This window comes from Aspergillus ruber (genome assembly GCF_000600275.1).
Source record: "Aspergillus ruber CBS 135680 unplaced genomic scaffold scaffold00014, whole genome shotgun sequence".
NCBI classification, from domain to species: domain Eukaryota; kingdom Fungi; phylum Ascomycota; class Eurotiomycetes; order Eurotiales; family Aspergillaceae; genus Aspergillus; species Aspergillus ruber.
In genome coordinates this window covers 178163-204738 of record NW_024467310.1, presented here as the reverse complement: position 1 = coordinate 204738, position 26576 = coordinate 178163, and the positions used below count along the sequence as shown (strand labels likewise).

Here is a 26576-nt window from a genome sequence, read left to right as displayed (position 1 = left end):
CCTATCAAGCCCATAACGAGACTAAAAAACTGTCCCTGTAAGCATCTTCACAGCCCGACTCCAAACTCCATTCCCAAGCTGCACGTCTCCCTTCTTCTCACCGATCTCGTCGGCAAGGATGTCTCTCATTTGGGCCTCCGAGATACCAACTTCATTGCCAGACCCGAAACCGTAGACTTTACTTGCGAGGACATCTGTTTCGAGGTCCATGACGCCGATTGTATCGCCGTCGGTATTGATGCGTGTTTTCACGGCGAAGTCGATGTCAATGCGGCGGGTGTTGTTGCCGTTGCCGTTGCTGTTACTGCCGTTGAAATTGGCCTGGCCCTTCTTCATGGGTATTTTAGAGACCTTCGACGAGACGGTACCGAGGATGGTACATCTTGCCCTGAGAGACGGCGCATCTTCGACCTCGAGGAGTTTGAGCTTCGTCACGCCGCAGAATTCAAGCATGCGTGCTTCTTCTTCCAGATCGAGGACGAGGTCCCACGCTTGCGAGATGAAGCGGAGCATGTGTTTCGGTGAGATGGTGGATTGGGTGATACTGTTGAGGTGTTTCTGGAGAGATTTGAGGACGAGGGAGGCGATGGAGGTAAGAGAGGGCGTGGGTGTAGATTTCTTGCGGTCGCTGGCACCAGGCGCGTAGCGGAGGTCTAAGGGCATACTGGACTTATTGCCAGTGGAAAATGCGCGAGGATAGAAACTGAGTTGGAGTTGGTTGCGGTAGGACATGGTTAAAGAAGGGTCTCCGGACGAGGAAGCACTGGCGGAGATGATGGACCATCCGGTTCGCTGTTCGATGTTTGAAACAGACTGCTTCAACTCGTTGATTTCTTTTGCGCTCCAGCCGCGGCATTCTTCCTTGACTCGTTCTGCTTCTTGGATTTGTGCCATGAATTGGGCTTTCAGTTCTGTGCCGGCTTCGACGGTGTCGGTCTTTTCTTGGACTTCTGCTTGGAGTTTCTGAAGTTCTTGCTTCTTGGATGCGATCTCGACCTCAATGCTAGAGAGATTCTCCCGCGCGGATCGCAGTTCGTCCTGGTCGCAGTTCTCCATCTCGTCCGCCAACTGTTGCAGAGATGTAGCCTCTTTCTCGAGTGATGAGTTTTTCTCGACAAGTCCAGGGACGACGCCGTTTAGAACTGATTCATGCTTGGTCAAAACTTTATCATCGGCCTTCATATCATCTGCATGCCGGTTAAGACCTTCTTTCAAGCCTTCGAGGAGCTTCATCCGCCATTCGTACCATGTGGCCTTGCTAAGCAATCGAGCGTGGGTCTTGACGTTGCGGAATTGGTTGTCCATGATCGAGCGTATGTCCGAAGGAGCCGCCATATACTCGCGGAATAGCGCTGGATTCTCCGCATACGTCTCGGCTTCAATGGACCGAATGACTTGTCTTCCTTCGGAGATATACGACTTTAACTCGCGGCAGGACTGCACCAGTTAGTAACATGTCAATATGTGCTGAACGAGAATACTTACATGCTGGTATAACTCAAGCATCGGCACCGTGCAGAATCCAGCAGCAACACAGTCCTCAAAAGTAGCAGGCTTGGATGCTCCTTCGACAGACCGTCTAACCGATGACCTCCGGCTGGCGCTTCCAGGCACGGTAGTATGCCGCCTCTTCGTAGTCGTTAGCTCCATGAAATGGATATTGGTCATATTCAAAAAGTCCTGCAGCGGGATAGGCTCGAGCTTTTGTTCGGTTTCTTCTCTGGTAACTTCCTCCTCCACTGGTTCCTCAGCAGAATTGAACGATCCCGACGCATCTTTCAATGGACTCAATGCCACATTCTTGGGCTCCTGGATGGGTGTAGTACTGCCCTTGGTCGGCGACCCGAAGAGCTTCTGAGGGGGTGAAAATACCAGATGTCCAATAGCTTCATCCTTTGCTGGATGGGCGGGAAGTCTGATGTTCTTCACCGGGCTAGCCTCACGACCCTTCAAACGTTTGGGTGTGTTATCAGAGCCCTCTTCGTCGTCACTATCATCCAACTCCTTCGGGCGCTTTCCGAGAACACCCTTAGCAGCACCCACGTGCAAGCTCTTTCGGCCCTTAAGCTTGTTCTTCTTCGGGGTAAGGCTCGAAATCATGTCCTTAAGATTCGAGGTAGCATCTCGCTCGCCTGCTTGCCATGGTGGGACATGACCATCTTCCCGGTTTTCCTCCTCTTCACGCTCACGGTCGACCTCTTCCTGGAGTTTCAGCGGATCTTCAAAGCGCACGCCGCCCTGCTTTGCCTGTTCTTGGGGAACAAACTGAGAAGCTTCATCACCAATGGACCGACGTTTGTCGAGCATTTCTGCTACACGAGGAGATCCCAGTCCTTCCTTGTCGATTCCGAGTCCGGACGAGCGCCGTTTCTGGGGCCGAAGGATAAACTGAGGCGTTGACTGCCCCGTGGCCGCATTGTGCTCGAAGAGAGCTGTAGCAGGCGACTTGGGTTGGTTGGCAGACTCTCGGTGTTCCGGTTGAAAGAGGCCATTTCCTGATGGTGGTGTCTTCAGAGGGGTTGAGGATTGAGCAGCCTGAGATGCTGGTTGCTTTGACGGAGTAGTTTGTTCTTCAGGCGGTGATGGCTGTGGTGTCGGTGTTTTTGAAGGTGCACGTCCCAAGCTTTGTCTTGTCCGTCGAGACCTCACACTTGCTATATCAGGGCTGCCATTCTCAGCGGCAATTGTGAAGGGTGCTGGCGATTTCGAAGATTTGGTGGGGGATTTAGGAGGAGACTTGGCAGGCGACTGTCGGACCTGTTCTTGGAAGGGTGAGCTTCCCAGTTGACCAGAGTCTGATTCGTTATCCACTTCCGGGTTCTCCTGATCTTTGCCAATTTGTTCGGCCTCAGATGGCAGAATCGTCCCCATAGCGGCCGTGATATCCATGCCGGCGGTTTGGTCGTCATCCTGAGGTTCAGTTCGCTCCTCAATCGGTGGCAGTATCCCGCCAATGGCGCCGGTCATTTCCATGTCCAAATCTTCTGCATCGTCTTCCTCGTTATTCCAATCAGCGAAGTTTGGCGCTGCACCGTGCGGGGTGTGAGATACTTCGGCAGCGGAAGTATTTTTGTTGAGGACACCGCCGACGACCGACGTGAACTCCATGGTCATTTCCTCGTCGTCCGCATTGCTGTCAACACCTATAGACTTTGCAGGTGAGGGTGGTTGTGCGATACCGCCAACCACGTTGGTAAGTTCCATAGTCTGTTCATCGTAATTCGTTTCCGTGCCACTTGATTGACGACGAGCGGTGCTCTGACGACGACTTGGCTGTTTTGACAGAATTCCTCCGATGGCATTTGTGACATCCATACTCATCTCCTCGTCATCAGCACCATCTTCTTGAGCATATTCGTTGGATTGCTTAGACGGGTCGATGTTCTCTTGATCATGTGCAGCACTAATGTCGTCCCAATCAAAACTTTGTCTCTCCCCTTTCTTGATCCAAGGTTGAAACGCGCCAGTGATCTCTTGCGTGGCCATCTCCATCGGCATGTCATCGTTATTCTCGTAGTCGGGGTTTTTCGTCCCAGCTTCTTGAGCAGCCTGTCGTAAAGCTTCATTGAGTCGAGCAGAGCTGCTACTGGATGCAGACTCAGCCGTTCGAGCAGTGATATCATCCATACTCATCGCAGTGCTCTCAGCGTCGAACCCTGCATCAGAAGCTGAGTCGTCATCGTCGTCGTCGTCATCCCTGACCACGCTCTGTACTCCAGTGTCGTCACTTCCATCTGCAGAGCTTCCACTAAACGGACTCGAAGAAAGGTCATGAGAGCCTCCGTAAGGCCCAGCAATTGCCGGACGATTGGCAAGTTCTTGCAGATCGGGGTACTGAACGGGCGAGAATGCTATATCGGAATCTACGTCACCAAAAGGTGAAGATGGAGGATCATTCTGTTGAGGGACATTTTGAGGTTCTTCTTGCTTTTCAGCGTTGGGTGTGGATGAGGCGCGTCTAGTAGAGTTTGATGTAGAGGACGAGGTCGAGTCATCGGGGATTTCAACAACATTCCAGGTATGTAGTGTCGCTTCCGGGGCAAAGGATACACGGCGATTTGCTATGGTGCGTTGTGGTTAGCTCAGATAAGTATCACAAATGGCATGGTAACGAACCCATTGATTTCCGGCGTGCTTCTCTTTGTTCAAGAATTGCTTTCCGTTCTCTTTCTCTCTGTTCCCTTTCTTCCTTTTCCCTCGCAGCAGCAATCGCTGACGAAGCATTGAAATCATCAAAAGGATTGGCTGTATCCTCAGCATTGGAATCTGGAGGCCGTGCGGGGGTATCAAGGTCAATCAACAAGCCCTCCCTGTCCTGACCATTTCCTTCATTTTGTTGCGAGTCACGAGCAGGAGTCTGTTTGCGAGTTTCTTCAAAACTAGGAATGTTTTGGACGGGCGAAACGGGGACAGTAGGCTTGAGGATGCCTTTGACAGGAAACGCGGTCGTGGACTTGCGTCGGTTGCCGTTGGAATTTTGTAGCGCATCTAGTCCACCAGGGCCCAAACTCTTGCTACGGGACTTCTTGTCTTTTCCGGTGGTCTTCGTTGAGTTGCCAGGCGGTTGAATTGTGCCAATATCGGTTGTGGAATTCTCCTTGTCGATGGTCGACGTCAGTCTTGATCGGGGGACATGGGCGATAGAGCGACGAGTTCGCGGTCGGACGGACCCCGCGGAGTCACCTCTGGACGCCATAGCTAAGATGAGAGGAGCATAGGAAGAGATGGATTAAACGGGGATTTGTATAAATTCTCCTAATGACAATAAAACAACGACAACCGTCGTAGCGATAACCTCATCCGTACGCCGCCGCCAGCGCGTCTCTCCCCCCGTTGCTCATGTGATCACCAGATGTAAACAAACCAAAAAAAGCCCTAGCCGAAATCCACTATTCCCAAATGGGACTAGCGTCAACATCGCACACTCACCAACCACACTCAATATTATCCGCTCCGGTCGAATAAATCTTCAAACTAACATCGACCGCAGGCCCCGACACCCCCTCTTCGCGACGAATTTTCGACTTTGTTCTCCCCGTCGAACTGAATTCTCGCAACAATGGCGACCGAGTTGACCGTCCAGTCGGAACGTGCGTTCCAGAAGCAGCCTCACATCTTCCTTAACTCCAAGACCAAGGCGAAGAGCAAGAAGGTTGGCCAGGGCCGGAGATGGTACAAGGACGTTGGTCTTGGCTTCCGTACCCCCAAGGCCGCCATTGAGGGCAGCTTCATCGGTATGCGGCACCTACATTGATTTCTACGATTTTCCGGAGTTCGCATTATGACTTTGATCTTTGCGGAGATGGAATGAGAACGACATTTGGAGATCGGGGACAGCGGGCATGCACCAGAAGACTGAAGTGGAAGGATGAGTGCGACCGGGAAAAAAAAAAAAAAAAAAACAATAGTCTCCAACTGTCGTCTCATATCCAACATCTCCAAATCAAGCCATGTGAATCGCGCGGACTTTAGAGACGAATGCTAACTCCTACCAGACAAGAAGTGCCCCTTCACCGGTCTTGTCTCCATCCGTGGCCGTATCCTGACCGGCCGTGTCGTCTCGACCAAGATGCACCGTACCATCGTCATCCGCCGTGAATACCTCCACTACGTCCCCAAGTACAACCGTTACGAGAAGAGGCACAAGAACCTTGCTGCTCACGTCTCGCCCGCTTTCCGTGTTGAGGAGGGTGACTGGGTTACCGTCGGCCAGTGCCGTCCCCTGTCCAAGACTGTATGTGGATTCCTTCGATTTGATATCGATTCGGTCCTCGAGTGGCAACCGTAATTCGACTTCCGTGGATATTGCGATATGGCTAGAGGGTTTTGTTTGTCATGTGTGGCACGAATGGAGGCTAATACTATTCTCTTTGCAGGTCCGCTTCAACACCCTCCGTGTCTTGCCCCGCACCGGTAAGGCCGTCAAGGCTTTCGCCAAGTTCTAAGCGCGTCGATGGATGATGGGGGTGCTTTGAGAGGGAAATAAAAACCTAGGGAAGCGGCATGACTGGATATAGGCGAAATTCTATTTCACGGGTTGGGATTGTTTTACGAGCTCATGTCCCAGGTACCCTTTTGAAGAAAATATCAATTAAAAAAATAAGAAATTGATCCAACTGTGTACGTTCGTACAGCAGACCGGGGAATCAAGGGGAATACCACGCATAATGGTTTGGGCATGGTGCTTTTTATGATACAAAATATGGGTTCTTTTTTCTGCTTATTTCTTTTATAAAAACTGCAGGGAGGAATTATAGTCTTTTCTTCTGTTCTCGACTTTTCTTGCTCGATTCGTAATCTGCCCTGCAACCGGAGTACAATTTAAGTCAACGCCTCGACTCTTCCTTACCATACCCTCACGAACTCATGAAGTCGCCCACTCAGTAATAGGGCTATCCCTCGCGCTACTTCCAACATCATGATCATCCGTCAAACACAAAACAAACGGCTGACAACTCCCGCAGCACCCATAGCGCCACACGAAGTGCCGACCCACCCTCTCATCGGTTCATCATGAAATAGGGAGTGCACTACGTGAAATCCACCATATCCCCCATAAACATGTCCAAACCCGCGTCCCTCATGTTGACCACATCTTCCGCCTATTCGGATGGTTCGAGTGTGTTTGACCATATACTCGCTTGGTCGACGGCGGAGGCTTCCTCGAAGGGGTATGCCGGTAGCATCTCTGCAGCGTTGCTTGACCATCTCCGGTTGCTGGGGTCAAAAAATTCGATTCTCGGGGCTTCTGTAGCCAAGGGCTGAATGCGTGAGGGAGGACATGAAGTCCCGACTTCGATGGACGGTATAACATTCTCCCTATCTTCGTCGTCGCTTGACAGGCTGTCAAGGTCGTCCTCCGACCCGGGAATGGCAAGGGGTCCTTCTTTCTGCTGAGGGGGGAGAAAAGATGATGGCGTACCCAGTGAGGGTTGTTCAAAGGCCGACGACGGCGACGGGGGTGGGCCATGCCCGTGGTAGCCAGCCTGAACACCACTCATGTAATTGCTGGTATCCTTGCAACGCGCGAAACGCCAAGAGTATGAGATATTCACAGCGACTGCTTCGAGGTAAGGATCAGGCACGTTTAGCTTTCGCAGCAATCTCCCAACAACAAGACCAGAACTGCCATCTACTCTTCCTGGGCCTCTTGAGAGGGCTGTTTGCAGCTCATTGCGGTTTCGCTTAAAGGACTTTATGCGATTCAGTTGCAAAATCTCTCCTATGCCCGTGTCCTCTTCTGCGATGCTGACGAGGGTGCTGATCTTGAGTGTGCAGATGATAGCGGGCGTTGGTACCTTGCCCCAAACCAGATACTCTCCAAATCCTCTGTATCCCTTAATTTTTATACCTAGGTCCCACACTAGAGATTTTGCAGAGTATACCTTTGTCTCTAGTTTCGAGGTATCGATTAATGTCACGGCCGCACCCTCCCCAGCTCGGATCGCGCGGTGGACGGGAGCCAAGAGAGATTGAAAGGTGGAAATGAAAGGTGACAGGAACTTCTCAGTGCTGACATGCTTTATGACGTACTGTTCGAATGCTTCCTGCGGAATCTCATCTGGGCCAAAGAAGTCTTGATCGCTATTTGAAAAGAGTCCGGAGATAATGAGCGATTTTGTATTGACTCCCTGTGAATCGACGTTTGCCCATCGATAGTAAATGGGCGGGATGTCCGTACTGATCTCTGGCGCAGACTGTACCTCATCCTGCATTCCGGATTTGTTAGAATCAGGTCAAGCCTCTGGAGTGTTTCCGGTACTTACCGCTCTTTCGTGGCAACACCAGAAACAAATCTTTCCGCCGGCTTCACAGAGACCCTCTGGCTGGCTAGACACAGAAGACGGGGAGGACAAACTGGACTGCATACCTGGTGCCTGAGTCGAAGGAGTATCCACGTCTACAGAGACTGTCCAATTCGATGTCGAAGTATCAACGAGCATCTGAAGAGGAAATATTTGGAGAGAAGCTGGCCGCCGCACTTGTCTTGTATTCAAATAAAAGCCTGAGACGTCAATGTCATCTATATTCTTCTCAACCAGGGAAACACCGCTAGCAGTAGCTGTCTCTTTTATTGTTGAAACCATCTGCAGCCATGGACCTTCTGGCGGCGGGAAAGGAACCTCAACATGCACCTGGTGCCATATTGGATCACCCTTCCTCCTCATGTCCCGCCACTGTGTCGACAGCCTGGCATATAGTTCTTTGTTCGTAAAGCTCAGGCCGAAGAGCGAGCGAAAGACCTCGCTGAAAGCATCCCGATCACGACGGAAGAACCGAAACAGGCAACAGAGGAAGGTTCTGTACGCATTATTCCAATTTATCTGCCTTCGAGTCTCAGTAAGGCTCAGAGAGTCCATAGCGAAGCTGCAGTTCTAGTCCGCGAGGCTATCTTGCTAGAAGGAAGCTGTAAACGAGGAGAGTAGCTCAGTTCTTCAGTCGTGCTGCATCCTCGACTCTAAATTTAACCGTGTTTACGTAGTGAAGACAACATAGATGCACAATCCTCTGCGCGTCGGGGTTGCACGCATCCTCAAAGTAGATGTTCATCTTAAGTGTTATAGAATAGTGAATGCGAGGGTGTGTCGCGTAATTTGCTTGCTCCCTGGGCCGTGGTGTGTTCCAAAGAAATAACTAACGCTTGCGCAAGACTGTAGTCACTGTCTTTCTATTTATCCCTCATCAATCAAGACCGGTGACTGGATTGTGTCTCAAAGTGGTCACTACTATGTGAGTTGGGCTATAACCTTCACAATCTTTGCTTTCTTTGGCACATTGGTATTCCTTCGTTTTGCTGCCAGAATGCCAGTGGAGATGGTTAATATGCCCATTTGAGTAAGTCAACCGACGAAACCACGGAGAGGCTACACCGGAGTAATGGTTCAAGATACCTTGTGCATAGGTGCTCGGCGACGCATGCGGCGCATCGCGAATCAACGGCATCCTACGAACGTGGAGTCAACCCCGCGATTTCTCCTGTCTCTTGAGACTAGGTTGTCTGACGGCGTATCCCATTGGTTATTCTCTCAGATACAAAGCACGAAGGCTCGATATAACAACGAATCAGATGTGTATTCGGAGCGCGTGATCGTCGGGCAATCTACGAGCAAGTCCGGGGTAATACTGTCAGCTTGATGCCATCACCAGGTTCGATTACTGCAGTATCACTAGCAGTAAGCTTAGGTTATTGCGCAGTCTTTGGATCCTAACAGGTTCTTCAAATGACGGTATATGGATGCTAGGCCGGGAGAATGTCGGGAGAAGTGGTTGCCTATAGGACGGGATATATATCTCTGCATACTGAATCGCGTATACACAAGCCACCAAGTCAATTGTGATCTAGGCTCTTCACAAAGAAACATATCCCAAATAAGGAATGTGCCGCTATATAGATACGGTATATAAAAGGCTGACAGGCGCCTTGCATCACTGGCAGGATCGGATCGGATGCAGTAGCCCGACCCCGGCTTAGTCTGACTTAGTCTTAATGTGCACTGCTCCACCGCCGTTGAGCTGCTCCGAACCAACGTTCCTTCTCTCCTCTCTCTCTTGCTCCATATTCTCTCGCCGTCATTTTGAGTTAATACGACGTGCATACTTTTATTAATTTGCATATTCCCTATCTACCCTCAAGCTGACACTCCCGACCGTCGTCCGGCTGCTGTTTACTCCGTACCCCCCGACAACCTGCGCATCATCACCTGTTCTTAGCAATGGTTCAATAAACTAGCGAACGATGCTTCTCGGAAAAAAACTATAGAAATTTCGATTCGAAACCGCAATATACCCAGTACACCATCCTCATTTTCGCCGCGCACTCATCCCTCTCGTTCCTTCCGACCTCTTCCCGATCTGAAACCTGTGGCATTCACTCCTGATTTGCATTCACGCCCAACCTAACCCCGAGAGAAGGAAAAGGTAGAACCACAGAAGAAAAAGAAGACAGCCACCATGTCAAATTTCGAAAAATCCGTAAAGGGGGCCACCAAAGTTAAAGTCAGTCATAACTTACGCTTCAATACTTCTACCCCTGGCAAGGCATACTGATTGCGCGGACAGCTTGCGGCACCCAAATCCAAATACATCGAGAATATCCTGGTAGCGACTCATACTGGCGATGCAGGCGTTGCAGAGATCTTTCGAACCTTGCATATTCGACTTCGCGAATCGACATGGACGGTGGTGTTCAAGGCACTCATTGTAATCCATCTGATGATTCGAGAGGGTCAATTGGACGCTACGTTGCATTACCTCTCGGACAATCCGAGCAAGCTTGCTATTAGTCAATATTCAGAGGGTGGGTAATATTACGCAGAAGAGCGGAGAGGCGTCTGCTGACTGGCAACAGTACAGCACCAGGGTCACAACATCCGGAGATACGCCGACTATCTCCTCGCGCGCGCCAGGGTATTCGAAGATACCAAGACCGATTATGTGCGGAGCGGACAGGGACGAATGAAGAGGTTGACAGTGGACAAGGGTCTATTGCGCGAAACCGAAATGATTCAAAAGCAAATCTGGGCCTTATTGCGCTGTGATGTGAGCCGCCAGCTTCACTTGAATCATTGTTGTCCAAGCGTGGCTAATGGTATTACAGTTATTGGTGGACGATGTCGAAAACGAAGTCTCCTTGACAGCGTTTCGTCTGCTCGTGCTCGACCTCATGACCCTATATGCCGTCATGAACGAGGGTACAATCAATGTTTTGGGTAGGTTTTACTGATCAAATATTATGGACTGTACTCACGCAACTACAGAACATTACTTTGAAATGTCAAGGCCCGACAGCGAGCGCGCCCTGGAGATATACAAGACCTTCACTGCGCAAACGGAAGAAGTGGTGAACTACCTTGGAGTTGCAAGACGATTCGAAGGCGCAACAAGACTGGAAATACCAAAGCTCAAACACGCTTCCACGGACTTGACACGACTACTTGAAGACGATCTCAACGATCCCGATTTTGATATCCGGCGAGGAGAATATCTGGCACAGAAGAATGGAGGCCGCGCAAAATCGAGTCACGGACCGAGCAGTCGGCCTCCGCCAAGTCCCAAGACTACGCCTAATCGCCCTCAAACAGCGCCCAGGCCCGAGAAGAAACAGACGGACTTGATTGACTTTTTCGATTCAATTGAGCAACCCGCTGTGCAAGAGAACCAATTGCGACAGCAACAGTACCTCCAGCAACAGCAGCAGCAGCAGCAGCAGCAATACCAACAGGCGATGCAGTTCCAGCAAACCGGATTCCAACCACAACAAACCGGCTTTTATGCTCAGCAAACGGGCTTCCAGCAACCTCAGCAGACCGGCTTCCAACAGCCACAACAGACGGGTTTCCAGCAGCCGCAGCAGACTGGGTTCAATCAGTTTGGCGCAAATAACCCCTTTGGACAACCACAACCACAAGTCCCACAGCCTCTTCAGCCTACTCCCACGGGTGCTGGTTTCGGCGGATACTCCCCACAACCACAGTCCTATGGATACCAAAGCAATTTGGCGCCCATTCCGCAGAGCAATGCTGCGTCCTTCCCAGCTCAACAGCAACCGCAGCAACCTCAACAGCTACAGCCACAGCACACCAACCCGTTTAGGCAGTCAATGCTAATGGCCACACCTACGGGAACGACCATGCCTTCCGCCACACAGCTTAACCGTCAAAGCACAAATCCGTTTGCACGGCGTATGTCGAGCGTCAACCTCCAGCCCTCATCACCGTCCCAAGCGCCAGCCCAACCCATCCAGCCTCAGCGCACGGGAACCAACCCGTTTGCGCGCAATTCAACCGTGGTTCCTCAACAAGGATTACAGCCTCCTGTTGCAGCACCTCTCCGGCCGAACCCTACCGGCAGTACGAATCCATTCCGGCAGAGTGCATTTGTCAACCAGCAGACTGGACAGGGTTGGCAGGCTAGTGGCCAGCAGGGCACGATGGGCGGCTATGAGCAGTTGGATACGGTGCCAGTGTTTCCACGGCCGGGTATGACATAGCGTGTCGCTGTCGGCGGTCTTTTCCTTCGTTCATTGCTTCTTCTTGCGTGTGTACTATTGTAATTCTGTTCTTTTCATGTGAGCTTTTTTTTTTTTTTTTTTTTTTTTTTTTTTTTTTTTTTTTTTTTTTTTTTTAACTATACTTTGCACTATACATTTACATTTGACAGATTTAGCATGTTGTTAGAAGCTCGCAGTGCGGGCTGTTGATAATCAAAAGCACGTACATAATAACCAACTACGTGACTACTCGAAAACCAATTTACCCTAACTCTTGATTGCGCTTATGTTCCGTTTGTGAGACAGCAACATTTTCTCCTTTCCTCACGCAGCAGGTTGACAACAGTACACAGAGGAAGAATTTCTTCGTGATTATTCGCAAATCATGCTGAGCGTCGCGTGCATTCCCCTACCTGTGATTGATTCTTTTATCACTAACAGCAACGGTTTCTTAAAACTGAGAAACCGCCCTCTTACTCTGGAAGTCTAGGACTTAGAAAATAAGGAGATGCCGACTGACATACCGCGAGACTACACCTGCGACACCGTTGACTCATGTCAGACATCTTAGGGATGTATGATAGCCAAATCCAGCACCAAACCAATGAAATAAATGATATCAACGACTTGATTTACAAATATCCGTCCTAACAGCAATGCGAGCGACATTCCCAACATTCTTTCGCCGAGAATTGCGCTGCAGGCCCTTCGTCCTTGCCCTTACAGACCCCCACCAAAGCAACGTCCTTGTCGACAGAGACTGGCACTTCACCTCGATCGTCGACTTGGAATGGCGGTGTTCTAAGTCAATTGAGATGATACAGCTGCCCTACTGGCTTACAGACGAGTCAGTGGATCTAATGCGTGCAGCGGAATACGATGAGATTCGACGAGAATTCATGGAGTCTTGCACGGCTGAGGAGGAGCGTTTTTTTCCGCTGCTGGCAAAAAAGGGTTGTACAGAGTGGTTTGTCAGCTGTTATGGAACAGGCATGGAAAAGGCGGGCGTCTTGGTATTCTCTTGCGCTTATGTCTCCAACGGTCTGTTTTCTTTGCTCTACAATCACATTCAAACCCCTCTAACAGTAAAGGCTACTGTTCATGAAGCTTTTTATGAAGTTATGCCATGATATTGTAAACTTGAGAATTTTCATATTCTGAGACGCAAAACGCCCAACTAAGGCAAGCCTGTTGAGTATGTTTCTGACGACAACAACGACAACAGTAAAAGCAAAGGCAAAGAAAACCCACAAATAGATACCACCTAATCCTTCTCACTAAAATTCTAAATCTAAATCTCTGCTCTCGATTCCTATCAGTACTTCGGCGAAAACACCTTGGGCTGCCGCAGCTCTGGTTCTGCCTCTGTGGTTTCTCGCTGCGTCGCCAGCAGAGCTGACTTGTTGGCGCGCTTCGAGGAGCTGCCCATTCGCCCATAGCTCTGTTGCGTTGCCAGCTTCTACCTGTGAAAATTGCTGATGGAATTACTCCTGAGCTCTCTGCCTATAATCGTGCACTGCTGCCAATGTAGAAGAGCTCGATTTTTGCCGCTCATGGACAAGCCTCTCGCTATTCCATTCTCTTCGTCCCTCCCCCTTAGGTCCTCCCAGCGTGCTACTTTCGAATTTATATGAGGTAGATGCTATACCTAACACAGAACAAAACTGAAAAGAAAAAAAAATACCATTCCTCTTGCAGGACTCGGTCGTAAGCCAACCGATCTGTCTCCCTCTCTTCCAGACAACGAACCCAGGTTATTAATAGCAGAACAATCGTTACGCATTTGATGGTTGCTTTCTTTCCTGTCACTCGAGCAAAAACCATTACTTCACCTGCATTCAAGCATGACTACATTGACCTATTTGCTACCTCTGCCATACCTGCTCGTCAGGTAGTAAAGACTGACCGCTTTGTTTGTCTGGCTTACTGTACTGCGGATTGAATCACGGTAGGGATACCTTGTCTTTGTATCGGAAGAGCTGTGGAGGACACTTTAGGGCCAACAACACAGTGCTGACTGCTAGTTGTTAGACATAGGTATACAGAGTCCCTGTACTTAAGAGGATTTGTATAGGGTTGGCTTCTTAGGGGGGTGAGTGCACCGCCACTGTGGCAGTTTACTACTACAACTTCGATTGCCGCCGAATCCTCTACGGAGTACAGAGTATGTATACCTAGTTAGTTACGATATTCTATCGTTACTGGTCCAGCTAAGGTGACTCGGGTTCATCCGCAAAATCCGGACGCTTGAATGCATGCATGTACATAACTATTCACAAGCAAGGCACAGTGCTGTACTAACAAAACCGATCGAACACCACCCATAGTACTAATACAGCACGAATGACAGTAAGCGGTTTAATTAAAGAACACCCTGCAGAGTATCCACCATCGGGAATAAGATCTGGATTCGGAGTCGGACACGGCGAGGGAAAAACTTGAAACACGCCACGCGTTCCGGATGTTGAGTATCAAGTCGGGATGATGACTCGAAGCAGTAGTTGTTCGGTATTAGCATTGTCCCTTGTGCTTTAAAGTGTCGGAGAAAACGAAAATACTGCAGAGCCTCACATAATAATTTGCATAAAGCGCTTCAAACGGTGTATCGACTTTCGGCCTAAGTGACGTCCGTCCGTTTTCCGCCCGGTCCAAATCGATATCCCCCTCTGGTCTTTTTCTAGCCTTTTCTCTTCCACATCTTCCTTTCTTCTCTCGTGTTCCTTTGCTGTACATATTCAACCCTCTATTGCTTGTATATATATCTCTTTCAGTTGTCGAGCACTTCCAATCCTCTTCCGATAGACAGACACCCTCCGGCACAAACGATGACCGCTGAACATCAACCTACGTGAACAGCCTCAGGATAAGCCTCGACTCACGCATCGATGATTACGGATATGGATACCCAAAATCTCACCGCGCGATCGTTTGCCTCCGGCCATCACGAACAGGTTCTACCCTTGCTAGCCAAGCCCGCTGCGTGGGCTAGTCCGACTACAACTGCTCCCAGTACTACTACACCCCCGACAACAAGTCCTACGCCCCCATCAACAGCCTCATCCACAGCAAACACATCAAATATCACAAGCGCATCGCCAGAACAAAACCCAAGCCCCCCACCAGCCACTACCGGCACAACCGGCACCACCCAAAACCCCAATGCCATCACCAAGCTGCGCAAACCTCGCAAAGCCAATAATGCAGGTGGCCGCTCAAATTCATCGCTCTTCTGGGTCCATACGGACCCCCAGTCTGCCTCCGAGGGCACGCGCGAGGAAACCCTGAAACGGATCCGCTCACACGTCATGTCCGAGCATAATCGCAAGAAGCGCGAGAATACGAAGCGGTATAGCAGCAGCAAGACGTGGAAGCATTTGGCGTTTCAGCCCGTTGAGACGACGGCTACGGCGGCGGCTGGGAGTGGGAATGGGAGTGGGGGCGGGAAGGCGAGTCGGTCCCCTCCTGCGCGTGGGAAGAGTTCGCCTGGTGCGAAACGGACAAGTCCGACTGCGACGGCGGAGAAAGTGGATAATCCGGGGGTGCAGGATGAGGTCGCGAATGTGGTTGTGAAGGATATTGGGGATGTCATGGCTGCGCAGCCGTGGGCGTATGTTGGACAGGGTGCTAAAGATCCGTTTAGCATGACGCATACACCATTGTCAGATCGCATGTTCCATCATCTTCAAAATTGTAAGTTCGTCCGCAGACATCATGAACTACTACTAACGCGCCGAAGTCCTCACGAATTTGACCCACCAAGCATATCCACTACAACACCGCTCAGGGCCCAAACTTGAGGCGCACTGGGCGTCGTTAGTACGGGACGACCCGGCATCGCTGCATGCGGGTATATGCGTTGCGGCGTCGAGCGCGGCCCTGCAGACGGGGGAGTTTCCTATAATTGATCCAAGCAAGCAAGCCTCGAGCGCTTTGGTTATCGATGCATTTCATCATCGGGGAGAGACCATTCGACTTGTGAACGAGGGGTTGTCGGATCCGATTAAGGCGGCTAGTGACGAGTTGATTGCTGCAGTTTCGATTTTACTTACTATTGAGGTAGCCACCCCAGTATACTGTACTCTGACCTTGGCTAACGGTTTAGATTGCATCCGGAAACCCAGACTATGTCAAAATCCATCTCGCAGGATTGCGACAGATGGTCGCGCTACGAAGTAGCTTTGCCGATGTTCCACCTGACGTCCGGTTCCAGATCTCATGGTAAAGCCATCCCACCAGCCTATCAGCACACATTTGACGACGAGCTAATATGTATAGGACCGACATCCGCGTAGCCTGCATGGCATTCACCAAACCCATCTTCCCATTCCTCCGCTCCCCCCGCCCAACAACCTTCTCCGTAATCCCCCCAACCCACGAAATCTCCCTCCTCGCCTCCCGCTTCATCACCCTAATTGAAACACTCCCGGGCACCTTCAGTCCTGAAATGTGCAGCATAATTTACGACCTCCGCGAACTGACCTGGTACGCGGAATGGATCAAAGGTCCGCAGTCGCAATCCCACAACTTCACCGATGAAACAGAAGACTACTTCAACAACGAAGTCCTGCACGTGGAATACTCGCTCCATCGCGACCGCTACACATTATCCGGGCAGGCAAAAGGCGACGCGTCCCTCGAGGGCTGCGTCCGTCTCGCTTGCCTCTTATTCCACAACACCGCCATCTGGGACTTTTACCCAATGATGGGGCCCGTCTTCAACAAACCCATCGCCGCGCTCCGAATGGCCCTCGAATCCACTATCGCCGCAGGCTGCTACCACACCCCTTCCCCTTCCCCTGATAACCAAGAGCACGGAAAAGGAAAAGAAGACCTCCTGATATGGCTACTCTTCATCGGCACGTGCAGCAGCCAGATCCTGCCCAGCGAGCGGTCGTTTTTCATTAACGGCCTTGCGGCCGCGGTCAGGATGGAAGGGATTAGTACTTGGCAGGAGCTGAGGGGGTTGTTGATGCGGTTTTATTACGTGGATCGTAAGTATCTGGGGGTTGTGAGGGCAGTTTGGAATGAGATTATGAGTATGAGTATGAGTTATGACCCGGTCGTGTAGTCTGTTGTACATCCTTTATACGGAGTACATACGGAGTGCGCGGTGTATAGATAATAGTAAATATACATATTTAATGACTGTATCTGTCTTCTCGGAGTTATAGAATTCCGAAGTATATACGTATCCCCTATTTATCCCCTGAGTATATATCCGTAGTGCTATGGACTATGGGCTATGAGTCGGGAGATGATGAGCGACATGTATATCCACAACGGTGCCGGAATGTCACCCTTACTGCCCACCATACCAATTCCCTACACTCTCCATACTCTACTCTACTCGTACACACTCTGGATAAAGATACTCGCGCCCGTGCAATATGACAGCCCTCGCCAAGCACACCACAAAACCCTCCCATCCATCGCCGAACTTAATTGTATACCATGGAACTTAGCCAGGACTACACACAACCACGACCACGACTACAGTGTACGGACGGCTAAAGCACGGAACGACATGACATGGCAGACATGTACCCATCCGTTCCGTCAAGGCCCATAGAACAGACCCATAATTAGGGCAGATAGAAATAGGAAATAGTATTGAGCCAATTGACGGCCCTCACAGAGCCTAGAGCTCAGCTACTATGAGAAGGAGAACACTCGGACCGAACAAACACCACCGATTTCGACAAAGACCGAGAGTTCTCCTTGTATTCCTCTCGTAAGGTTACCATTTGTACCCGCTATGTGCAGTGTAATTAAAGTAAATGACAGTAACCGAACAAACACCGAAGCATGCCGATGCCGAAGCATTTCCGAGATTGTTTCATATCAAACTCGTAGTGCTAATAATTGGGCTGGGCAAGCTGGGCCTTTTATTATAAGTAAAGTGACTTCCTCGCCTCGTTTTCTGATGGTTTTTGTTTTGGTGGCTTTGACTGTTTATATCTGCATTTTTTGTGTCGATTGTTGTTGTTATGCATAACTTTTGTATACAGGCACTCGTTGCTCATACATAAATGGAGTACTTCGTTTCGTTCATATATTTTCTATGTTGTGCATGATTCACCTGATCCGCCAACTAACCAATCAGTCCTGTACTTGTACCATGTACTCCGAACATACATACTAACGGACTCACAGCACGACACTGACACACTGTGAAACTAATTGACAAGCTACAGCTTGACAACCAACTAACTAAATGACTGACAGACAGGGATACAGGCTACGTGGCTTAAAAACCGACAACCACGAGTCATACGACCGCAGTAGTGCGATGCCGGCAATCTATACGATGCATGAGTACTCCATGCGAGGACCGACCGGTGTTACAGTGTGGGTACGGTTGTGGGTGCAGGGAATATGATTTGTGACGAAGTACGATCACGGTCAGGAAGTACGGAGTACCTGTACATGTGTGTACTGTACGGAATACTTGGCCCTACTTTGTAGGGAGCGGATTGAGGTAAGTCCATGAGAATTGACTTGATGACAGGAACAGATATATTGACAGCGAATTCGCAGCAGTTCATTAACAGTAGGTACATTAACACTATTACTATACTGACAGACACAAGGAAAAACACAAAGAAACAAATATGCTAACACGTATCTGCATCAGCACAGGTCGAATATCCGCAGTTCAGTCATTCCTACGGACGGGTATCGAAATTACGACCATATATATACTTTCATTGATTGATCCACGCAAACGCGACAGAAGACACGAGCGAGGCATTTAAGCCTGCTCACGGTCGGTCTTGCCACGGCGGGTGCGACCGGTAGGCGACCAGGGGAAGTGAGCAACAGGGATGATGAAGAAGCTGTTGCTGTTGTCGGCCAGACCGGCGAGGGCGTTGTACCAGGCGGCGAAGGCGGCAAGGAGACCGAAGAAACCACCGGCCATGAGCACGGGCTTGTTGGGCTGGTTCTGGGAGTCACGCTGGATGTATCCGACACCGAGCAGGAGGAAGCACAGGTCGAGGAAGAAGAACAGCAGGAAGAAAGCGACAGTGGAGCGGAGAGTGCAGAAGAGCAGGATAGTGGTGAAGATGAACCATCCCTGTTGTCGTTAGAAGGCGAAAAAAAAATAAAAGGTAAGGCCAGGGAAAAACTCACCATCAAGTACAGACCGAACGAGTTGTTCCACATAGTAGCGCCACCGGCTTCCTCCAACGAACTCATAATCTCGAAACCACCAGGAGTCAAGACAATGGCGAACGAGAGCCAGAAACCACCGTAAGACGAGAGAGCAGTCGCACCAAAGGTGTTACCAATTGCCATTTCCCTGTGCGAGTTAATATCCGAATTTCGTCGCGTCGAATTTACGGGGAAACCTACCACATGCCAGCAAGCAACTGGACAAGACCACCATAACCAAAAGCCAGACCAACAACAATGTTGGGCTCGGAAATGTCACGAGCACCCATGTTAATAGCGGAAAGCACAAAAGTGGTCAAGGCGAAAGCCGACAGGCCCAGAGGAGCTGGGTTGGCGAACTTGCGACCCTCAACCGGCTTGTACAGACCAGGTTGGAATTCACCACCGAACGGGGGCAAACGGGCCTCAGCAGTGTTGACATGCGACAGAGGGCCATAACCAAAACGGGCAGCAGCACGGGCAACCTCGTGTTCCTCAGCGGACAGAATGGGAGCCGCGGGAGCCCCGTTAGCGGGAGCATCGCCGTGGTTAATGGTGTCGTTGGCAGCAGGACCAACGTCCTTTTCGAATTGGTTTTCGGCGGACATTATAATATTTTTTTATATTATATTTTTTCTGAGGATATGAAAAAGTCTCACTTGGAGAGTCAGAACAAGAACCAGCTAGCTGGACACAGCACTGCTGTGGTATATAAGGTAAGGGAATATAAGGAAAATAACGTGAAAAAAAGGTAAAAGGGAAAAAGGTAAGAGAATTGCACAGCAAAAATATGAAGATGAGATGAAGAAGGGATGTGGAAGGAACGAGGGAAGGACAGGCAATATATAAGATGCCAAATGCAACGGACGAACGAAGGTTAACTCACCAACAAAGTCTCACTAGCTGAATGCTAACAGTGGATAATGCAAAGTTTAACGGACGCCGGCCGGTATTTAACTTCTGGGCGACTATTTCTGCATTTCTGCAATTCTCTGGATGGGTTTTTATTTTTTATTATATATTTTTTTTTAATTGGGACTACTCTGACTACGGAACCACTTGGCGGCTTTCCGGGGAACACGCGAGGCCGATCACGGGCCCCCGGTAAAGTCCCCCTATCCTATTGCCCGTGTATACAAGCATACAAGCAAATACGGCATGTTCATCGTTATTAAACATCCCTGAACCAACGGCGGCTGTGGCAGCTGTCAGGGAAAGATACTATTTATGTTTAATTACGTGCGTGTGCAGGTCGGACATTCTAACTGTACAGAGTACTCCGTACAATAGTCGAGGAGATGCAAAAAACTGCCGCAGTTCGATCTACAGGAGACGGCACTCCAAAACTGACACAACATCAGACGGTTCAGCCCGCGGATAATAGAGTCTCACTTACTAGAGAATGCACGACGCAAGGCGGTCCACTTTGGGTGAATGATTCCTAATTTGTAATTTTATTTACCACGGAATCGGTTCAAATGACTGCCGAACAGGTACCGACTCCGGTTGTGCTTATGGTATTTCTGGAGTAGAGTAACTATAGTGCTTGGACAACTGGTTCATCTGGGGATCACCGTGGGGTTTGGAGACGAGGAACTGTCCTGTGTGGGTGGGATATTTTAGTGAATTATTATGTGTGGTAAACCGAAATGCAATGCATGCACATTCCGTTGCTCCGTCCTCGGTTCAGGGTGCAGCCCGATGTACCGGTACTTGGTCTACGGGTATTTTGCACACAGTATAATACGCTACTGGTACTAGATCACCAGTAGTACTACAGGATTCTGCACAAGATGGTAGTTCGGCTACAACCACTCTATCGCCTTATCCCTGCAGAATAATAGCTAGTTAATACTACAGAATACTCTTCTCTACAGAGTACTCCGTACACCCTGCAACGCTACAACAGTGCCACCACCGGCTAATGCTATCCTTCGGTTCGGCGGAGCGGAACCTCTTGTACGGTTCTCATCCTCCAATCCAAACGCATCCTCCCTCCCCTCGAACCAAGGTTCCAAGAGCGGAGCAATGATACAATTCCTTGGAGAAAACCTGAGAGGTTGTGGCAACCAACGAATCACCTCTCCAGGATCTCCCGGAGGATTCTCCAAGCCTGCCATGGCCGTGGAGAAGCGTTGAGTTATACGAAGTTACGCGGGGAGGACACTCGGCAGTGGGGATGATGGATGATGGACATGGACAGACGGGACTGAGACAGCTGTGTCTCTCTTTGTCCTGAATGGGAAAGTAGCCTAGTGGCCTACGGAGCAGAGGAAGGTGATATGTGATGTGATGCTCGTCGATCAGCGGGGAGAGCTGTTGTTTACTGCCTTGCTTGCTTGCTCGTGTAGGAATGGACTATAGCGGGGAGTTGCTTGGCTTTTTACGCTATGGAAATTCTTTATGAAATTGGATGCTCTGTGCGTACATTGGCATTGGCTTGGTTGTGATTGTTCCCAGGCAGAGTTTTCCGCACCAAAGAGCGGTCTGAACTTGAACACTATCTCCGTCAACATGGTGTAGTATGCTCACTTATAGTAGACAGGCCTAACTCGTACAGGCAGCTCGGTTAAACAAGCTTCACTTGTGCACAGTAGCTTCTCTAGCTCCACGTGCTGAGCTTCACCGACAGACGCCTTACGGAGCAATCTACGCAATCCGTACATTCAAACACAGATTTTGTTGAGCAGAGATCTGCGAGGTTGTGGGATAGAGTTGACTTGAAGGGTGTGACTAGTCGCTAGTGTACTATTAGCCATGCAGCTGTCTAGATACGGAAGTTAGTAGCTGAGCTCAACTCGTACTTGTACAACTCAGCTGGATAACCCACCTACAGATCTTACAGAGTGGACAGGTAACGATGCGCAAGGATGAAAGGATGCAGAACATCTGTATGTACGCCCAACGCTCTTGATGTAGTATGTACTCCGTAGATGCATGTCAAATTATCCAAATGGGTATCAAGCAAAATCAAAACCAATACTCTGTACTTGTACATGGCATAGCAATCACGACTCTAACCATCGCGCTGCCCTCTCCAACTCCGCGTTAAACGCCTTGATGCGATGCAGTACTCCCCCGTCACCGCGCGAGCTGACCTCCTCTCCCACCGCTCGCACCAGGTACTCCAGTCCACTGGTCGGAGCTTCGTCCTCATCCGGCCGCTGACGCTCCACGGCAAGCTCGAGCCCGTGCAAGCTGTTGTTGATATTTGTCCGGGTCTACGAGTCAGTTAGCATACACGGTGAGCTCAGTTAAACTTTGGAACGAAGGGAAATGACGTACCATCCGCCCACTCTCCTCCTCCGCATGCCGCCGTCGAACGCCATCCGTCCGTACGGCGATAGCCTCGCGCTCCCGCCGCACGTGGTACAACCGGCTCCGCATGTCCATCATCTCGCGCTTAGCGCGACGCAGCTGCACGCCCAGGACGAAGTTGCTATCGAGCATTTCGCTCATTTCGAACAGCCGGCCTTCCAGCTCTGATCCGAACGCTTCCACGGCTTTCTTCTTGCGTGTCCATTCTGCTTTGCGTTGCGGGTTGGTTTCGTTTGTGATGCCAGTTTGTAGTGTTGTGAGGGTCTTTTCGAGTGTTTCGCGGCAGATTTGGTTAAGAACATCGGCTTGGTTGACGCCGCCACGGGTGGGGTGTTTGGTTCTTTGGGTGAGTTCGTCGGTGGAGGTGTCTGATTCGCTTTCGGAAGAGTCGTAGACGGGGGCACGGCCGAGGGTTGTGATGTTGGCGAGGCGGTGGACTGTTACTGGGACGGTTTCGCCGCGGGGGGCGCGTTTCTTTCGTGTAGGGCGTTCTGTTTGCTCTGTGGGTTGTGTGTCATCTGTCCTAGAAGGCTCAGCTCGTTCGGGTTCCTGTTCAGGTTCCGGCTCCTGTTCAGACTCCTCGGATTCTTGCGACTCTTGCTCAACTTGAACAGTTCTCTTGGCTGGGCGACCTCGTTTTCCGGGCTTTGGTGTTGGGCGGGTTTTTGTATCGTCCGGTTGAGGCTCCTCGATCTCTTCATTAGGCTCTTCCGTAGCTTTGGATTCAGGCCTCTTTATCCCTTGACGACCTCGACCTTCTGGTACCACTTCATCAGAGACCTCCCTCTCAGGCTCTTTACCCTTGTCAGAAGGCTGAACAGCGAATGGTCGATCTCGTCGCTTCTCCCGGGGTTTCGAAGGTGCCTCCTCAGTCTCCGGCTCGGGTTCTGCTGGCTGGGTTGGTTGGATTTCTTCTGTGACTGCTTCCGCTGGCTGCTCTCGAGGTTCTCTAGCAGATGCAGGTGGTCGACCTCGTCGTTTCGGGGGCTTTATTGCTGCATCCTGAGTATCAGGTTCGGGTTCAGGTTCGGGTTGTGTTGGTTGGGTAGGTTGAGTCTTTTCTGTAACTGCTTCCGCGACGTCCTGGGTTTGCTCTTGAGCTTCTCGAGCAGACGCTGGTGGCCGCCCTCTTCGTTTCTTTGGTGCAGCCTCTTGAGCATCAGGCTCCGGCTCCTGTACCTCTTTGGTGGCGACTGCCGTAGTATCTTCTGATGGTTTCTCTTGAGACACTCGACGTCGTCTTTTTGTGTTTGCCTGATGTAGTGATGACCGTTGTGCTTCTGCTGGTTCCGATGACTGAGCCGGTTCTTTTGCAGATCCTTCTGTAACGGCCTGACCCTCTGACTCGCGACGTCTTCTCTTTCCTTCCTCCTGGCGTGGCGATGTCCGTTGCTTGGCTGTATCTTGGACATCTGGTTTTGACTCCGGTGGTGTCGGTTCTTCTGTCTTTTCCGTAGATACTTGTGCGATGTCCGCTGGACCTTGCCCCTGAGGAGAGTCTCGACGCTTTCGTTTGCCTTTTGCACCATGATCGGAAGATATTGTACGCTGTGGTGGTACCTCGTCCTGAATCGCTGGTTCCTTCGGTGGTTGTGTCGGTTTCGCCTCGGCAGCTGCTTCTGCGACACTGCCTGGCTGCTCTTGAGAGGTCCGCTTTCTTCGTTTCTCTTTTGTGCCTTGAGGTGGTGATGTCCGTTGTGGTTGCTCTTGCGGCGCTTCTTGCGGGAGTTCTTGTGGGGGTTCTGGTGACTCTTGCGATGCCGCGACTGGTGCCTCGACAGGTTGTGGAGGTACTTCCGGTGCTGTCTCCTGGACCAATTGCTCCTGCAGCTGCGGTTCTTGGGGTTTCTGGATTTCTTGCGGTTCCTGTACTTCCGGCGCTCCCTGTAATGGCGCCGCCTTGGCGGTCTGTGCCTTGTCTTCACGATTCATCTCCGGTTGTATTTGCGGTACACCTGTCGGAGCAGAAACAGGAGCTTCATTTGCTGGTTTCTCCTTGTCCTGACCAGGTATACCATCGGGTATTCCATCCGATTTCTCTGTCGCAGCAACCGCGGTATCACCGTTTCGTTGCGATTCAACCGGTTGGGGTCGGGACAGTCGACTCTTCGCACCTAATCGCCCTATCTTTGTAGGCGTCTCTGCGCATTGTAAGCAACCGTACAGTCTCAAATACGTATCCCAATAGAAAGGGGCGACGCACCGATCTTCCTCCGCTTAGCACTCCGCGGAAGCTCAATTTCGTCATCGTCCGACGGGATATCAAACGTCGAAGGTCTCTGCGGCCGTGCATTTCGCGCGCTTCCCGGTGTCCGCTGAAGCCCTTGCGATCCCGGTAAATCTGTCTTTGGCGATGATAGTTGAGCCTGGGCCGCAGGTTGTGTTTGTGGTTGCGGTGCCGGGGCAGTCGTGGGCTGTTGCGGCGGCGCTTCAGGAATCGAGGGGGCTAATCCAAAGGAGAATCCAAAGTCGACTTCTTTCGGCTTTCGTGATCTGCAGAAAGCGTGTGTTAGTTATTGTTTTCATCTGGTTTGGGAATCTTGTTTCGCGGGATGCGCGTACGCTGCTCCGCGTTGCCGCATTTGCAGCCGCTCCTCTCGATCTGGTGCCATTAGTTAGACAGTAACAATTAGAATCCGAATTAGACAAGGGCATACTGGGATTCATGGCTGAGAGCGACGCTCGTCGTGATTGACGCGTCGATATGGCGGTTGGTCCAGTTCTATGTAGAATGCTCCGTAACAGCTCGGCGGGCACCAAAGCGGTTAGTCTGAGATATGATTTTCTCTCCGCAAACACCACCATTGGGCAATACTACAACACTTTTATACAGATAACCACTGTTAACCAGAGAAAATGGGCTGGTTCTGGGGAAATTCCAACAAAGACGATCCCGTCAAGAACCTCGACCCGGGGCTCCGCGAGTACCTCGAGCACGAAGCTCCCACCAAATACGTCCCGACAACACAAACCCCCTCTCCAGACCCCTCCAAAACCGTCGAACCACCACAGTCCCCTCAACAATCTCAACCACAACCTGCAAACGAGTCCGAGAACAGTGTTCCTTCTGCCTCTCTCTTCCCCGACGGCCGGTATGCGCACCTATGGAAGACGTACAAGCCTCCGGAGTCGGAGGGCGCGGAACTCAAAGGCGCAGAGCGGGTGATTGGGAAGGAGAAGGAGCGCAAGGATACGGTACATCGGGCTGCGATGGAGAATTGCGCGTTGGAACATGAGGCTTTGACTTTGTGTTTCCAGACAGGGACTTGGCAGAAGCAATTGAAGGCGAGGGCGACTATGTGTTCGGAGGAGAATGGTACTTTCTCGAGGTGTTTTACGACGCAGTCGGTGAGTTTATCATCTCTATTTGAATCGGACTTACGAATAGAAGTGCTAAATGAGTAGAAATTCCTTCAAGCACTAGGATACACTTCCGCATTCGACTGGGACGCAGACAGAGAAGAACGCATCCAGATGCATGCGGACAAGCTCTACCACCAAATGCTGGACTATGAAAAGAAAGTCGAGCAGGCACGAGAGGCTGGCCTTGAACCACCACCAATCACTTCCCTCTTCAACCCGCAGGCGCAGACTACCACTGCACAGGGCCAGATCCCCAAGGGCAAAGCCGTCGAGATCCCTGGAGGAGAGTCGATTCCGGACGGTTTCAAACCGTCGAAACCGCTTGACCAGCTTACGCCTCACGAACGGGAACTGGAAATCCGGGCGCATAACTCGCAGTTGGAGCAGAGGAAGATGTACATGCAAGAAGCGGCGCCGTTCATGAAGACGCAGGAAGACGCGCGCTTAAAGAGACAGGAAAAGATGACGAGTTGGTTTGGAGAGACGATTGGACGATGGGTCACGTAGGATTTCTCTCTCTTTCTCTTATAATTTCATTTTCTCGTGTACATTAGTATGGCATTCTGTATGGCCAGGACATGGCGTTTGTTACGGATATGAAACGATTGATCGATAAGGTAGCATATTTTGAGGCAATAATGGAATTCCCAGCTCAATTGCTGCGTAGAAGTGGTAATATAACAGTGCACGCTGACTTCGCGTTGGCTATCATTCGCCGGGCGCGTGTTTTTGGTCTTTCGGAACGACATCACGA

General features: G+C 50.6%; 9 protein-coding genes across 9 annotated transcripts; 5 read left to right on the top strand and 4 right to left on the bottom strand.

Moving 5' to 3' along the window:
• Positions 1 to 21: 21 nt before the first annotated feature.
• On the bottom strand, positions 22 to 4696 carry EURHEDRAFT_456724 (kinetochore-microtubule binding complex subunit SPC105; the record flags this gene model as incomplete). Its single annotated transcript, XM_040784375.1, has 3 exons — positions 22 to 1437; positions 1486 to 4061; positions 4117 to 4696. The coding sequence occupies 3 exons, from the start codon at positions 4694 to 4696 to the stop codon at positions 22 to 24; spliced, it is 4572 nt and encodes a 1523-aa protein (XP_040638527.1).
• A 320-nt stretch (positions 4697 to 5016) lies between these two features.
• Positions 5017 to 5964, top strand: EURHEDRAFT_412663 (40S ribosomal protein uS17). The gene is made up of 2 exons (XM_040781958.1): positions 5017 to 5234; positions 5496 to 5964. The coding sequence occupies exons 1-2, from the start codon at positions 5060 to 5062 to the stop codon at positions 5786 to 5788; spliced, it is 468 nt and encodes a 155-aa protein (XP_040638526.1). The 5' UTR covers positions 5017 to 5059; the 3' UTR covers positions 5789 to 5964.
• Positions 5965 to 6967: 1003 nt separating this feature from the next.
• EURHEDRAFT_479335 (uncharacterized protein) lies at positions 6968 to 7742 on the bottom strand (the record flags this gene model as incomplete). The annotated part of the gene is made up of 1 exon (XM_040785469.1): positions 6968 to 7742. A coding segment is annotated over exon 1 (747 nt), but the record flags the coding sequence as incomplete, so codon positions are not given.
• A 1770-nt stretch (positions 7743 to 9512) lies between these two features.
• Positions 9513 to 12091, top strand: EURHEDRAFT_500914 (ENTH domain protein). Its single transcript, XM_040785755.1, has 5 exons — positions 9513 to 9996; positions 10060 to 10297; positions 10349 to 10539; positions 10598 to 10709; positions 10758 to 12091. The coding sequence occupies exons 1-5, from the start codon at positions 9952 to 9954 to the stop codon at positions 11987 to 11989; spliced, it is 1818 nt and encodes a 605-aa protein (XP_040638524.1). The 5' UTR covers positions 9513 to 9951; the 3' UTR covers positions 11990 to 12091.
• A 55-nt stretch (positions 12092 to 12146) lies between these two features.
• Positions 12147 to 13250, top strand: EURHEDRAFT_412661 (uncharacterized protein). Its single transcript, XM_040781957.1, has 2 exons — positions 12147 to 12286; positions 12343 to 13250. Exon 2 carries the CDS (start codon positions 12646 to 12648, stop codon positions 13117 to 13119), a length of 474 nt encoding a protein of 157 aa, XP_040638523.1. The 5' UTR covers positions 12147 to 12286; positions 12343 to 12645; the 3' UTR covers positions 13120 to 13250.
• A 1186-nt stretch (positions 13251 to 14436) lies between these two features.
• EURHEDRAFT_479328 (uncharacterized protein) lies at positions 14437 to 17152 on the top strand. Its single transcript, XM_040785468.1, has 4 exons — positions 14437 to 15679; positions 15726 to 16045; positions 16092 to 16207; positions 16265 to 17152. Exons 1-4 carry the CDS (start codon positions 14875 to 14877, stop codon positions 17055 to 17057), a joined length of 2034 nt encoding a protein of 677 aa, XP_040638522.1. The 5' UTR covers positions 14437 to 14874; the 3' UTR covers positions 17058 to 17152.
• A 1302-nt stretch (positions 17153 to 18454) lies between these two features.
• EURHEDRAFT_500909 (acetate uptake transporter family protein) lies at positions 18455 to 20123 on the bottom strand. Its single transcript, XM_040785754.1, has 3 exons — positions 19343 to 20123; positions 19121 to 19289; positions 18455 to 19064 (listed from the first exon to the last, which is right to left on the bottom strand). The coding sequence occupies exons 1-3, from the start codon at positions 19747 to 19749 to the stop codon at positions 18741 to 18743; spliced, it is 900 nt and encodes a 299-aa protein (XP_040638521.1). The 5' UTR covers positions 19750 to 20123; the 3' UTR covers positions 18455 to 18740.
• Positions 20124 to 22036: 1913 nt separating this feature from the next.
• On the bottom strand, positions 22037 to 25171 carry EURHEDRAFT_412651 (uncharacterized protein). The gene is made up of 5 exons (XM_040781956.1): positions 25117 to 25171; positions 25022 to 25061; positions 24663 to 24952; positions 22427 to 24600; positions 22037 to 22362 (listed from the first exon to the last, which is right to left on the bottom strand). Exons 1-5 carry the CDS (start codon positions 25124 to 25126, stop codon positions 22150 to 22152), a joined length of 2727 nt encoding a protein of 908 aa, XP_040638520.1. The 5' UTR covers positions 25127 to 25171; the 3' UTR covers positions 22037 to 22149.
• A 144-nt stretch (positions 25172 to 25315) lies between these two features.
• EURHEDRAFT_402944 (uncharacterized protein) lies at positions 25316 to 26329 on the top strand (the record flags this gene model as incomplete). Its single annotated transcript, XM_040780181.1, has 2 exons — positions 25316 to 25807; positions 25865 to 26329. The coding sequence occupies 2 exons, from the start codon at positions 25316 to 25318 to the stop codon at positions 26327 to 26329; spliced, it is 957 nt and encodes a 318-aa protein (XP_040638519.1).
• Positions 26330 to 26576: the final 247 nt, after the last annotated feature.

Bases quoted from the DNA above. Each gene is read 5' to 3' on its own strand.
- EURHEDRAFT_412651 (XM_040781956.1), bottom strand. The intron at 24,953-25,021 runs GTACGCGCATCC...CGCTTTCTGCAG, and splicing joins ATGCGGCAACGCGGAGCAGC to ATCACGAAAGCCGAAAGAAG. The intron at 22,363-22,426 runs GTACGTCATTTC...ACTGACTCGTAG, and splicing joins AGGAGGAGAGTGGGCGGATG to ACCCGGACAAATATCAACAA.
- EURHEDRAFT_412661 (XM_040781957.1), top strand. From the start codon at position 12,646: ATGCGAGCGACATTCCCAACATTCTTTCGCCGAGAATTGCGCTGCAGG.
- EURHEDRAFT_500914 (XM_040785755.1), top strand. From the start codon at position 9,952: ATGTCAAATTTCGAAAAATCCGTAAAGGGGGCCACCAAAGTTAAA. The intron at 9,997-10,059 runs GTCAGTCATAAC...TTGCGCGGACAG, and splicing joins AGGGGGCCACCAAAGTTAAA to CTTGCGGCACCCAAATCCAA. The intron at 10,710-10,757 runs GTAGGTTTTACT...ACGCAACTACAG, and splicing joins GGGTACAATCAATGTTTTGG to AACATTACTTTGAAATGTCA.
- EURHEDRAFT_412663 (XM_040781958.1), top strand. From the start codon at position 5,060: ATGGCGACCGAGTTGACCGTCCAGTCGGAACGTGCGTTCCAGAAGCAG. The intron at 5,235-5,495 runs GTATGCGGCACC...AACTCCTACCAG, and splicing joins CATTGAGGGCAGCTTCATCG to ACAAGAAGTGCCCCTTCACC.
- EURHEDRAFT_500909 (XM_040785754.1), bottom strand. From the start codon at position 19,749: ATGTCCGCCGAAAACCAATTCGAAAAGGACGTTGGTCCTGCTGCCAAC. The intron at 19,290-19,342 runs GTAGGTTTCCCC...TAACTCGCACAG, and splicing joins CAGTTGCTTGCTGGCATGTG to GGAAATGGCAATTGGTAACA. The intron at 19,065-19,120 runs GTGAGTTTTTCC...TAACGACAACAG, and splicing joins CGTTCGGTCTGTACTTGATG to GGATGGTTCATCTTCACCAC.
- EURHEDRAFT_479328 (XM_040785468.1), top strand. From the start codon at position 14,875: ATGATTACGGATATGGATACCCAAAATCTCACCGCGCGATCGTTTGCC. The intron at 15,680-15,725 runs GTAAGTTCGTCC...AACGCGCCGAAG, and splicing joins GTTCCATCATCTTCAAAATT to TCCTCACGAATTTGACCCAC. The intron at 16,046-16,091 runs GTAGCCACCCCA...CTAACGGTTTAG, and splicing joins CGATTTTACTTACTATTGAG to ATTGCATCCGGAAACCCAGA.